The 13,792-nt window shown below is 30.8% G+C and overlaps 1 protein-coding gene across 1 annotated transcript in view; it reads right to left on the reverse strand.

Annotated features, from left to right (window-relative positions):
• LOC106465766 (tight junction protein ZO-1-like) overlaps positions 1–13,792 on the reverse strand; it is an 82,208-nt gene that overhangs the window by 55,693 nt on the left and 12,723 nt on the right. The window contains exons 3-9 of the mRNA XM_022393704.1: positions 11,950–12,074; positions 11,103–11,205; positions 9,331–9,418; positions 6,667–6,770; positions 6,388–6,535; positions 4,952–5,038; positions 3,208–3,259 (exon numbers count right to left, since the gene is read on the reverse strand). Of these exons, the coding sequence (XP_022249412.1) occupies positions 3,208–3,259; positions 4,952–5,038; positions 6,388–6,535; positions 6,667–6,770; positions 9,331–9,418; positions 11,103–11,205; positions 11,950–12,074 (707 nt within the window). The remainder of the gene's footprint in view (positions 1–3,207; positions 3,260–4,951; positions 5,039–6,387; positions 6,536–6,666; positions 6,771–9,330; positions 9,419–11,102; positions 11,206–11,949; positions 12,075–13,792) is intronic.

Here is a 13,792-nt window from a genome sequence, read left to right on the forward strand (position 1 = left end):
TTTGGAATGTGTTGCCTTCAGATGTTGTAGTGGCAGTACATTTAAGTGAGTTTAAGAAAAAGCTTGATAAGTATATGAATGCAAAGGGTAGGATTTAACATTCTATTGTTATTATTATTTTTTTAATCATTTTAATTTAGTTTTAAGGATGGAACAGCCGAGATGGACTAATAGGTCCTATGTTGTCCCAAAATACTATGTTATGTTAAGTCTGTAGACATACCACTGTACCACTGGGGGCCTCTATAATGGTCCCAGAGTGTTTCTACAAACGCAAAGTAATGTAAGACGTAATACAACTACCCCATGAATAGAAATGTAAGATATTGTTATGACAGAGGAAGTCACATGATGCTTGTAACACGTAATGAGTATCTCGAACCTTCCTGAAGGCTCGAGTGTTTGCTAGACACGCACTCTTTTAGTATATAAGCCGACAAATAAAGTGACGGGAGAGAATAATTGAATAACAGACAGGAAGATTGAGACAGATAATCTAGTCAAGTCATAAGTAAAGTCTGTAAATTGTTGTGAATTATAGCGTGTGTTTAAGTTAAAATGACTGTGGAAATTCTGTGTATTGCAAAGTCGTATTGAGGAAGAATAAACTAGTTTTATTTAAGAAAGGACTTGTATCGCTGAAGTTTCTGGGAAAGAATTTCTACAGAAAATTAACAAACGAACAGAGACGTAACAATATAATACATCTACCCCATGAAAAGTAATGTAAGACATAATACAACTACCCCATGAAAAGTAATGTAAGACGTAATACAACTACACTATGAAAAGTAATGTAGTATATAATACAACTACCCCATGAAAAGTAATGTTGTATATAATACAACTACCCCATGAAAAGTAATGTTGTATATAATACAACTACCCCATGAACAGTAATGTAAGATATAATACAACTACCCCATGAAAAGTAATGTAGCATATAATATAACTACCCATGAAAAGTAATGTAGTACATAATACAACTACCCCATTAAAAGTAATGTATGACATAATACAACAAGAAACAACAGATAATGTTCATGCTTGCCTAATTAATGCCAGAGAAAGTAATATATAGAGTTGCAGTTTTCCATAACCTTAACCAGATTTAGTATGATCCAAGCTAAACATTTAGAATAATATATTGTTGCGTATCTGGTCGTCTGTTAATTTCCCGTAAAAAAAAATATTCCCGAGAAACTTCAGTGATACGAGTTCTTTCTTAATTAAAACTAGTTTATTCTTTCTCGTTACAAACTTTGTAATACACTTAATTTCCACAATCACTTTAAACTTAACTACTTTTATAAACACATGCTATAATTCACAGCGATTCACACACTTTACTTACGGTGCCTACTGCTCGCTTCACTCGACTGTCTCTATATCTCCATCTATCTGCAATTATTTATGCCATTCATTTCTCCTCTCCGCTTTATTTGCCGGGCTTATATACTAAAATAGAGGGCACCTAGAAAAGATTAGAGTTGCGAGGAACAGTCATGATACTTTTAGAAACTCCAGCGGGCATGCTTCCAGTGTCACATGACTTCCGCTGTCGTAACAATATGGATAGTATGTTTCAAATTAGAACTCTAGAAAAATTAGTGTTTAGTATGTTCCAAGTTAAAACCCACACGACCTTAACAAGGGTTAGTATGTTGCAAGTAAGGACTTTAGAAAAATAATAAACATATAGTACTAGTGGCAACCCACAAAACATTTTCAGTAGTTTTCATGCCCTTAGCCTTGAATTTTAATTGTTCTATCATTTTCACGCACGCCATAAGCTATGCTTTCTTGCAGGCATTATGTGTTAGATCGATAAGTCCTTATCTATTTGAAAATAATTTTATGGGATCAGACAAATGAATTCACACAGACGTAACTTTATCTAATAAAAGTATACCTACGTGACTTTATTTAAAAAATCTACATGTAAAAAAAATAATAAAGTAACAGTATTTATACTAGTGTACAGAGTATGAATCAGTTATGAACGTTCAGGGTATGACACAGTTTTATGAGTTGAAATAAAGAAACTCACAAAAATGAAGAATATAACCAGTAGTAAAGAAAAATGTAGCTAAAAGGTGTTTATAGGAGTCTATGAAATGAACCGAAGCTAAATTATTGCAAAGTAAAATAAGCGTAAAGTTGTAATGAAGGGAAACGTAGCTATATATGCAGAAACGTCTGAATGCATGTTCCTAAATTGATAAGGATATGGTTTTGAATGAACTGCGCATAAAAATGTTATTTAGTATAATATTAATTTTTTTTAGGAAATTACATGCGAGTTAAATGTTGTTTGTGTGAAGTAAATTGCAAATACATTGTAACGACAAATACATTGTGTCATCATGTACTAAACAAAAAATAGATGAGGTGATTCTGAGTTGAAAAGCCAATATGTAATCCAGACTCCTCGGACAAAGGCCTTCTAACGATATGAGATTTGTAGGGTTTCATGGAGAAATTTGCAAGAAAAGTTTCGGATAGATAAACGCACGTATTATTTATATAGGTGTTCCAAGTTAGAACCCACTCGACCTTAACCAGAGTTAGTATGTTCCAAGTTAGAGCCCATATGACCTTAACCAGAGTTAGCATATTCCAGGTTAGAAATTTAGAAAAATAAATGTGTAGTATGTTCCAAGTTGGAACACACACGACCTTAATCAAAGTTAGTATGTTCCAAGTTAGAAATTTGGAAAAATATATGTATGAATTATGAAGAAATAATACATTATTGATATGTTTTATATGCATTTCTAAAAGTAATGATGTAATATGTTAAACATGAAGAAATAAAACCTTATTGATATGTTTTATACATATTTCTAAAACTGATGGTATAAATACATTAATACATATGTATTAATAAATACATAATGTCTTATATGTATTTCTAAAAGTTTTTTTTGTTTTGTTTGAAGTTAAGCACTAAGCTACACAATGGGCTATCTGTGCTCTGCCCACCACTGGTATCAAAACCCGGTTTGTAAGTCCATAGACATACCGCTGTGCCACTGGGGGGGGGGGCTCAAAAAGATTCAAACATTTCAGTTCATATTTACAGGGTATGATAAATTCTTAGACTTATTCGATTTCACCTAGCCCCTGATAGCACAGTTTAATATATGATCTGGTAATGTATAAAAATAATGAATGACAATAAAGTAAAACAGAAAAATACTTTACCTGGCTAAGGTATTTTTATACTCGGAGCGTAAAGGGAATGTTCTAAAATCACCTGAAAATATTACACACACACATATATACATATACAAAGCAACAGTCATGTTTATATACTACAAAATACCTGGCTAAGGTACTCATATACTCAGAACATAAAGGGAATGAAAGCATATTTTTAGCAAGTGTTCTATTTTGAATATCATATTTTAAAACGTTTAGTACTTTTATAAAAAGATTGTCATAAATAATGAGAACAAGGCCTAAACAGAATGTTTAATTAAATTCTTTATCAATAGTAAATACATAAGTACGTTAGTTTAAGTAAAGATGAAAGGCATAAGGCCTAGACAGAATGTTTAATTAAAGTTTATGTCAATAGCAAATGTATAAGTACTTTAGAATAAGACAAAATGTAAGGCAAGATGAAAGAAAGAATAAAGTAATTATTATCAAATTTATGATAATTTCTATGTCAAAGAAATGGAAACATGAGAAGAATTGGAAAGTAACATTTTATTAAGAGATTTTGTACAGCTGTAACAAATACCAAGAATACTACCCATTATAAGTCTCTGCAAAGAGAAATGATTCTCAGTAAACTCATAGACTACATCTATAAAAAATAACCCAAAAGAAACACTTCTAAAAGTGTGGGAACCAGTTATACATAACAGCAAATAATAGCAAAGCGTAAACACTTTATGCTTCAAACAAATGACTTTAAGTGCTTTTATATTTAATTTGTTTTGTTTTTTGTAATTAAGCACAAAGCTACACATTGGACTATCTGTGCTCTGCCAACCACGGGTATCGAAACCCGGTTTCTAGCGTTGCAAGACCACAGACATACCGGTATGCCACTGGGGGGCATTCTATTTAATAAAGTCGCTATTTGTAAGTAGACATGAAGTGAAAATAAGTTATTAAAGTTGCTATTTCTAAGTGAAAATAACTTATTAAAGTATATATCAACATATTATCTTTATTGGATTAGTCATAAGGTTACCTTCTTCTTTCGTTTAATTTCAATTATTTTTTAAAAAGAAATTGATGGACTAACTGCTCATTATACGTGTTTGATTTTATACCAAAGAAAAATAGACGTATATTTCATTATAAGAAATTACATTTTGAACAAAATTTTTCTATATTTATATGGAATAATCATGGCATGCATGAAAAATATAAGCAGCAGAAAATAATGACATATTTACTGTTGAAAAGTATAACAAGAAGAAATCCTCAATAGTCTCGGCACTTGAAATTCTTTTAGGCAGAATTAGAGTAAATTAATCTATAAGACCTTTGCTTTCCTTTTTTAGTAGCTATATTACTGTGTGCCAACAATACCAAGCGTGGGGCGCACGTATACCCTATTCGATGTTATTACTCATCAGGACAGAATTTCTTTTAGGCAAGATTAGAATAAGTTAATATATGAGACCTTTTGTGTGGTCAACTACATCAATTGAAAGGGATTGACCTCCTGAGTCCAAAACTATAATTAGATCTCCAATCGGCCAATAGATGACTAAGCTATGAGTTAAAAGTTTGTACTTAAAAATACAAATAAACTCAGAACCGTTTTATGAGCCACTCAGCCGCGGCTCAACATCTCTAATAATATTCTCATTATATAGATTTAATACACAGTATAATATGTCAGAATAAATACCACAACGTAATGTGTCTATTAACACTAGCTAATAAAATTATTAATGTGATGGACATCATCACTGAGACTAACCTGGTGTTGGTGGCTGTACATACAAGTTTTGGTTACTCCATTGAGGTTTTGTACTGCTGACATTGATAAAATTAATTTCAGAAGAATCTGAAGGTAGTGAATAATGAGAATTACATAAGTTAAGTTTGCAATTAACAATTATGCTACATAGTATTACAGCTTATTATCAAATTAAATTTTAGATATTAAATTATATCAGTTTTTTTAGGAAGATAAAAACCTAAATCTTTATTAGAAAAAACGTGTATGTTTTCATACTAGCACATAAAGTGAGTGCTCTAAAAACAAAACATTTATTAAGAGCATTATCTTTTTGGTATAACTGACAACAACATGGAGAAAAACTCACTTCATTTGACATCACACTTACTATCTTCTAACAACAATGAAAATCAACAAAGCATAACTATGTCTTGTTGCTGAATAGAAGACAGCTACCACCTTTAGGGTAGAATACTTAACAATACACAGAGTTTTACTCAATAAAGGACAAACCTACCACCTTATGTGTAAAATATATAATACACAGTAGAACAATCACTGTTCTTACTGCATAGAAGAGAAACCTACCACTTTATATGTAGGGTAATAAGATAAGTAAGCAAAAATATGCGTTTTAAGTCCACCTTTTATAAACAAACTTTGAGACAGAAATATTTCACGAGTCTTCTTAACTAAAGGTGGATATGGAAAAGTTTAATTATTCTTCACCAAACAAATCAATGTTAACTAAAACCTGAGATATGGTGTAAACTAGAGTTAAGTCTTTGCCAACTCCATGAGAATTAGAAACAAAATTGTTTACAAAAAAATTCCAATTTCTCAAATATTTTTAATAGTGTAAACTCTTAAAAATGAAACTCCCCCCCCCCCCCAGGGTTATCATTATGAAGTTATATAGAAAGTTTCCAAACAATTGGATTAACATATCATTTATCATTTGGGTGAGCAACAACTGCAGAATTGAAATAGAGCTACAGCCAATTTATCTAATACACACAGAACTAAGAGTATAAGTTGAAAAATTTTATGCCTGAATTTTCTAGCTAAAAGTTTAAAACAACTGTTACAATATATTATAAAATGCTTTTTGTTTCTAAACAAATTTGTATTTTCTATTCATCAAAGCTACAAATCCTATCTGCCTTTGTTCTAAATTTTGAACTTTTGTCCAGAAGGAAGGCAGCCAGTCACTAGCTCCCTAAAACCCTTCATCCTCACTAAAAAACTAACTCTTATAATGCACCCACATTTTTAAAGTGTGTGTAATATTTAGTGGTAACATACGAATTTGAAACTGGCTTGCAAGTTCCAACATCAAGAGTACTACCACAGGGCCAACTTGTGCCCTTTTCTTTATAATAACTTCTGTTCATTTACAGGAATGAAATAAAATGTAATTAAACAATGTCAGATTTTAGAATGTAATATATTACCTTTGTTCTCCATTGCTTGAAAATTGTTGATTTTTGTTTCATTCTTGTTACTTTCCCTTTTTACAATCAGATGTAGTTTCTCCTTGGCAGAATCAATCAGTTTTTTTGCTTCTTTAACACTGAGCTGTTCAGTGTTGTTGTTGTTAATCTGAAGTAGAATTTCCACTTTAAAATATTTGCTCACTACATAACGAGGAGTTTTAAGTTAGCTTAAATAAATTGCATAATGACTTTTACTTGAAAAAATGTTAATCTGTCACCTTACATTCATTTCCCTACCTTAACCAAAATATCCCCTTCTTGAAGAGAGCCATCTTTTCCTGCTGGAAGTCGTTTGGTGAGTTCTTTAATGTAAATTTTACAGCCCAGAACAATTCCAAAATCTGTCATGAAAAATGAAAGTCACTTAAAATAAATGATAGTCCACAAACTAGCTGGAAACTAACAAAGTTTACAGAAAAGTACTACTACTAAAATATGTTTGAAATTTCAAAGTTATGTTTCAGGTGATTATAATTCTATCTATTCACTTATATAACAACTTATGGATGTGATGATTAAAATGTTCAACGTTATGTTTCATATTAGCATGACTTATGTCTGTTGATTTATATAATAACACATAGATGTGATGATTAAAATGTTCAACATTATGTTTCATATTAGCATGACTTATGTCTGTTGATTTATATAACATGTGATGATTAAAATATACAATGTTATGTTTCAGATTAGCATGACTTATGTCTGTTGATTTATATAACATGTGATGATTAAAATGTGCAATGTTATGTTTCATATTAGCATGACTTATGTCTGTTGATTTATATAATAACACGTGGATGTGATGATTAAAATGTTCAACGTTATGTTTCATATTAGCATGACTTATGTCTGTTGATTTATATGACATGTGATGATTAAAATGTACAATGTTATGTTTCAGATTAGCATGATTTATGTCTGTTGATTTATATAACATGTGATGATTAAAATGTGCAATGTTATGTTTCATATTAGCATGACTTATGTCTGTTGATTTATATAACATGTGATGATTAAAATGTACAATGTTATGTTTCAGATTGGCATGATTTATGTCTGTTGATTTATATAACATGTGATGATTAAAATGTACAATGTTATGTTTCAGATTGGCATGATTTATGTCTGTTGATTTATATAACATGTGATGATTAAAATGTGCAATGTTATGTTTCAGATTGGCATGATTTATGTTTGTTGATTTATATAACATGTGATGATTAAAATGTGCAATGTTATGTTTCAGATTAACATAATTCTACTTATTCACTTATATAACAAATATGGTTATCTTGATTAAAATTTGCAATAGTTTTTTAGAAAATGTTTGTAAATTGTCTTCTAAGAAACATTGTAAAAATAAATGTATGTATATTTACACAAATACATACACACACATGTATATATATATATATAAAGACAAGCAATTTGTTATTAATGGGTAAAACATAGAGTATAAAGTGGCTATCTTTATCCTTCACTATATATGACTGAAGAGTGGGAATACAAACAAAATCAGCATGCATCAAGTAAAACAACAAACCAACAATAAAGTTATAGCTTAAAACATTTGAAAATTTTAGAAAATTGAAATATTTTGTCAACATATGATTCAAATTAATGGTTTGACTTACTTGATAAATTAACCTGTCTGGTATAGTAGAATGATGATTACACTTTGATGAATTATACTGTTCTAATAGCAGCATTATATCATGATCTTATTTTGCTGTGGTTTAGTCTGCATTGATGAGCTAGACAGTCAAATGGTTAAGATTATCTCATAGAATATACAGTTAAGACAGTTTGATGGCTTTGACTCTTGGGTCTCATTGTCCAAACTATAAATTGATGATGATGTTACCATCTGAGTGATTAGACTGTTTCATTGAATAGGGTCTCATTGTCCAGACTATTAACAGATTAATTTTTCTGATTGATTAAATTTTACGAAAAAAAGCTGTCTGAAGGTCAAAATTGAATGACCTTATTTAAACATCTAAACTTTCAGATGGACTGGATTTTAGAATGATATAGACTCTTTGAAAGTCAAAATTGCATAATGAACCATTTTATTTGAACATCTAGATTTTGTGTTGGACTGGATTGTAGAATGAGATAGACCCTCTTATGGTATAAACTGCATGATGGGCTATTTTGTATAATTAGTTGGTGATTTAGACTGATTATCTAAGCTCAGATTGCATGATGAAATTTTACAGATGTAAAAATCTGTGCTAGAGATTGCACTAATGGACTTAACTGCCAGCATTGATGATCTGGACTGATCTGTAATCTAGACCAATAGACTTTACAGATAACTGTGATAACTTGGACTGATGGACCTAACTGTGAGATGTGATGAACAGGAACGATCAGTATTCTAAACTAATGGATCTGATCCATTAAAAGACTAAACTGTCAGATGATCTAATAGGTTTAATGAATTAAACTCTGTGATTGACTAGAACTGTAATGTAAGCTATTTGATTATGAATGCATGATAGACTGACTGGTAATCTATAATGTTTAATGGTCTAGAGTCTCCGATTGATTGGAATGGTATTTTATAGAATGTAAACCCATGGTGTTTATTTAATATGTACAGAAAGAAGTTTTAGTATGTAGAAAAATTTAATCAAGAGGTTTTAAGATAAATACTGCTGAAATGTTTTCTTTTTGATATTTCCAGTAGGAAGTTGTGCTTACAGTTAGTCTTTTCTGTTTTGATATTGCTTATCCATACAATTCCACTAACTTCCTGTTTCTGTTTTAATACTGCTTAACACATATAATTACATTACTTTTCCTTTTCTGTTTTAAAATTTCTTAACACATATAATTCCACCACTTTCCCTTTCCTGCTTTAACATTTCTTAATGTATACAATTCAACTACCTTCTTTTTTCTTGTTTTTTGTTAAGGTAATCTTCAGTGTTTGTGTGTCTTCTTTGGTGTTTGGAAGAACAACTCTCCGCATTATTTCCTAGGGAGATAAAATTTACATGAGCTATAAAGCTGATTTTCATTAGCAATATGATGGTTATAATTTCTTCAATATGTCAATTTATTCTTATATGCTTAACTGTAAAGAACAGATGTTAATGGTAATAATGGGAGTTCCTTTTGTTGTAATGATATAGATTGCTAGCTAATTGTTATACTATACGTTTTACTAATATTACAGTTTCTATAAGGACAGTTATAACATAGTTCAAATGACCAATCTTATAGTATAGGTCACTTGTCACTATACAAGATGCCTTCCTGGTAAACCACACACAAACAGTATGTACACATCAGGTCTACGTCAAAGCTGGTAATATATATGATATCCTATTTATTAATGAGTGAAGTATGATATTTCCTAACAATAAGACTACTAATAAATGTAACTGCATCATTTTTTATTATCTTCTACATACTAGTTTCCATTGAAATGAATGTATAATAATATTTTAACAGTGCTACTACAGTGTGTGGTCTACCCAGATTCTATCATTATCACCATTTTAATGATTCACTAAAACATAATCTCTTGCTAAATAATTTATATTTATCCACGTTTTTGTTCAGCAAATAATAATAATTTGATAAGTTGTGTGTTCCAAAAGAGTACCTTAAATTTAGGTTATAACTGTGCTAGTTTTGATTTTTGGAATTTATTTCATTCCGATTATATTTGCTCCCAAAACGTTATTTAATGGTATTTTGTACTTTATTAGTTTAAAAGCATTATTTATAATAAATGGTGCTAATTGCAAATAAACGAAAGTTAAAACGGTGATGATGACAGGATCTGTGTAGACCACACGCTATAGTGTAAATATCTTTGTAGACCACATGCTATAGTGTAAATATCTTTGTAGACCACATGCTACAGTGTAAATATCTTTGTAGACCACACGCTATAGTGTAAATATCTTTGTAGACCACACGCTATAGTGTAAATATCTTTGTAGACCACACGCTATAGTGTAAATATCTGTGTAGACCACACGTTATATTACCCCTATTTTAACTATATCTTGTTTGTTGTATCACTTTCAGAGCTCATCAGGCTAGTTTCTTTAGTTTCCGACTTTTCTGTATGTAATACTTGAGTTGATACTCATGATTTTTCAGTTTAATTAGACTCGTTATTTAGTAGAAGACTGGCATGAATAGCGGTGTAACTAAAAATTTGTATGTTGTGGCTCAGCTCACTTTGGATGTTCTGATATAGAGAGAAAGGACCCTGTGTAAGACACAAAAGGTGTACATAAAACGTTTATTCCACACTAGCCTTAATAGGAAAGTGCACTGGGTCAGTAAAGAATGGTGTGATTAAACTTCCTATCGGTTTTGTTGTGATTTAATATTAAACTATTTACTTATCAATTCCCACTGAAAACTAGGAGAAAATGTTATCTTCAAGAACGGACAGTTCTTCTGGACTTTCTATATATAACAAAAACCATTTCTAGCAAAGATCTGTGAGTAATTATTTATATAATGATTGGCCAAAAACAATAGCACACCAAAATAAAATACCATTCTCAAAACGTATAATATTTGAACTTAAATATACATCATCAGTTTACTAGCAAGTATGAATAAGAAGATTTGGACTAACAATGTGTATAACAGCATACATTTTAAAATAAGATTTTATATAAATGTTTCCTTACCAAGTTAACCATGTTCCCACAGTCTTTAAGAATCTGGACAGCTGTTGAATAATCTACATTTTCTAGTGAGATTCCATTTGCACTAATGACTCTGTCATTCACCCTATAAATTATTCAACATTTTTTAGATGTTTCTATGTCAATGAAAGAGGACCTCTTTCATCTGATTATTTAAAATTTATTATGCTTGACATTTTTCTGAAACTACTTTATGCTTATCATTATAAACTGTTTTTATTGTCAAAGTTTAACATACATTTCGTTCACTGATTTATCATTCTATGGAAATTTTTATCACTTAAAAGTAGTTCTTTCTTTTATAATTATTTAGTTCATACCATTTCTTCATGGAAAGATCAGGTATGATGATAGTGTTAACCAGATGGATAATTTAAAAAACCATTAGACAAAGTACAAATTTAGACAAAGTACAATTGAAGGTGAGTAATTTCATTTCTAAAAGTAGAGTTAGACCTCAACCCTAACTAAACCATATATAATAACATGTATTAGTGTATATCTTTATTTAAAGAAAGTTACTACTAGTGAAAGAGACCTAATACTAGAAAATAAATAATGATTTTATTTGCATCCAAAGAATTAAGAATCATCAAGGCATTTGATCTTTTATTTCTAGAAACATCTCTTTGTATTATATCTCTTTCACTGTATAATTGAAGAATTCTTCCTATCAGGATATACATATATATATTTAAACTGATTGAGTGAAAGAAAAACAACTGTAAAATTTTTAGAAAACCACTTGTAATGTTTCAAGACAATCTTGCTAGGAAATCTAAAATATCATTAAAAGTTAAATTACTAATTTTAAATACAAACTACTTACTGCAACCTCCCTTCTGCAGGTCCAGCTTTCAAGACATCTGAAATAATAATAGACGGGTCTCTAGTAGCAAAGTGAGGATTGTCTCGGCCGCCACTTACTGCTATTCCAAACCCATATCCAGGAATCTGTAAAAAACAACAAAAACATTAATGTTTGAAATTCTCATAGTTATATTTCATGAGTCAAGTATCTGTTAATATGGATAATGTGTAAAGTACACATTACCATAGCTAATATGTGAAATATCTATTACTATCATTGATGTGTTGAATACCTAATACTATAGTTAATGTGTTAAACACCCATTACTATGCTTAATATGGAAAATACCCATTACTATAATTAATGTGTGAAATACTACTAGCTACAGCTAGTGTGTCATATATATATAAATATAGTTAATCTGTGAAGTATCCATACTATAATTAACTTGTGAGGTACCCACTTCTATGATTAATATGTAAAGTATCTATTACTATAGTTAATATGTCAAGTGTTAATTACAATAGTTATGTGTTGAAATACTCAGTTCTAAAGCTAACGTGTGAAATATCCATTCCTATAATTATTGTATGAAGTACTTAATACTATAATTAATGTGTGAAATATCCAGCTCTATAGCATAATGCGTGAATTACAAGTTACATCACCGAATTTGTCCATCTCTAATCAAATAATATTTGAGGGTTCTGATTTTAACCTTTACAACCCCACGCCTACCTGCCAATGTCAAGGCAGGCTAACTGAATTGCAAAAACAGCCCGTATTATTCTAAAATATCTTGCCAGGGTAATTTGGGATGTGCTTTTTGTGGTGGCAAAGACTACAATAGCTATGAGTGCCTTAGTTCCCACTTTTTCACTTTAAATCGTACCCAGGTGGATGGAAAAAAAGGAGGTACAGAGATAAAACTATTAATAATATTCCGTATCCCAAGACACGTAGATAGTGATACCTCTTCCAACGAGGAGTTATGCTGTTGCAGACTGTTCTTCATCTAAGCATCTATTATCTATATTCCCATTCATGAACTAAACCATACCTTTAAGCAGTACACTTCAAGAAGCAGCAGAATAAAACTGAAAAAACGGTACAGTCCTGATGAAGAATGAGGTCATTCAAAGACGACGGAAAGAGTACTGAGAAGACATATTTTCTTCATCAGACAACGAGGCACCAACTGAGACTAAGATAATAACAGACGAGAAAGAACCAACATTAAATAATACGAGAATAAATCGCTAAAACTCTACATTAATTTGCTAAGTTAGAAGTCTTTGATGGAATCCTTGCAGAAAATTTGAAAACACTGGTGATGAAGGTGTCATAGTTCTACATAAGAGCTGAAACGAAATATGACACACAAGAGAATGACCAGATGATTAGTAGAGGGCAGATCTACAATTGTTTATAGAACTGTTATCCAAGATTAATCCTCCTAAAGGCAATAACCATTAAGTATAAAAGTAGAGATGTCACAGCCGGAAGGGGAACTAGATATCAAATTTTCAACACTGGGAATGTGATTAAATGGTGCAAAAAAATGTACCAGCTATTACATACGTGCTTTATTGACGTTGTGAAAGCCTTCACTTATACTATATATAATTCATTATGGGAAACATTGCAGTTATCGGGTTTTCAACTCTTTTGATCAAGTTCTTTCACAACCCATAGAGAGGTCAAGAAGCAGCAGTCAGATTAGAACATGGCAATATGGAATGGTATGATATCCTGAACATGGCAATAGGGAATGGTATAATACCCTGCAGGGTATCAGACTAGGATATGTGATGTCACTTAATTAGTACAAGTCATACGGTGAACAGATTATAAGAGAAGT

Source organism: Limulus polyphemus, unplaced genomic scaffold (genome assembly GCF_000517525.1).
Source record: "Limulus polyphemus unplaced genomic scaffold, Limulus_polyphemus-2.1.2 Scaffold2046, whole genome shotgun sequence".
Taxonomy (NCBI): domain Eukaryota; kingdom Metazoa; phylum Arthropoda; class Merostomata; order Xiphosura; family Limulidae; genus Limulus; species Limulus polyphemus.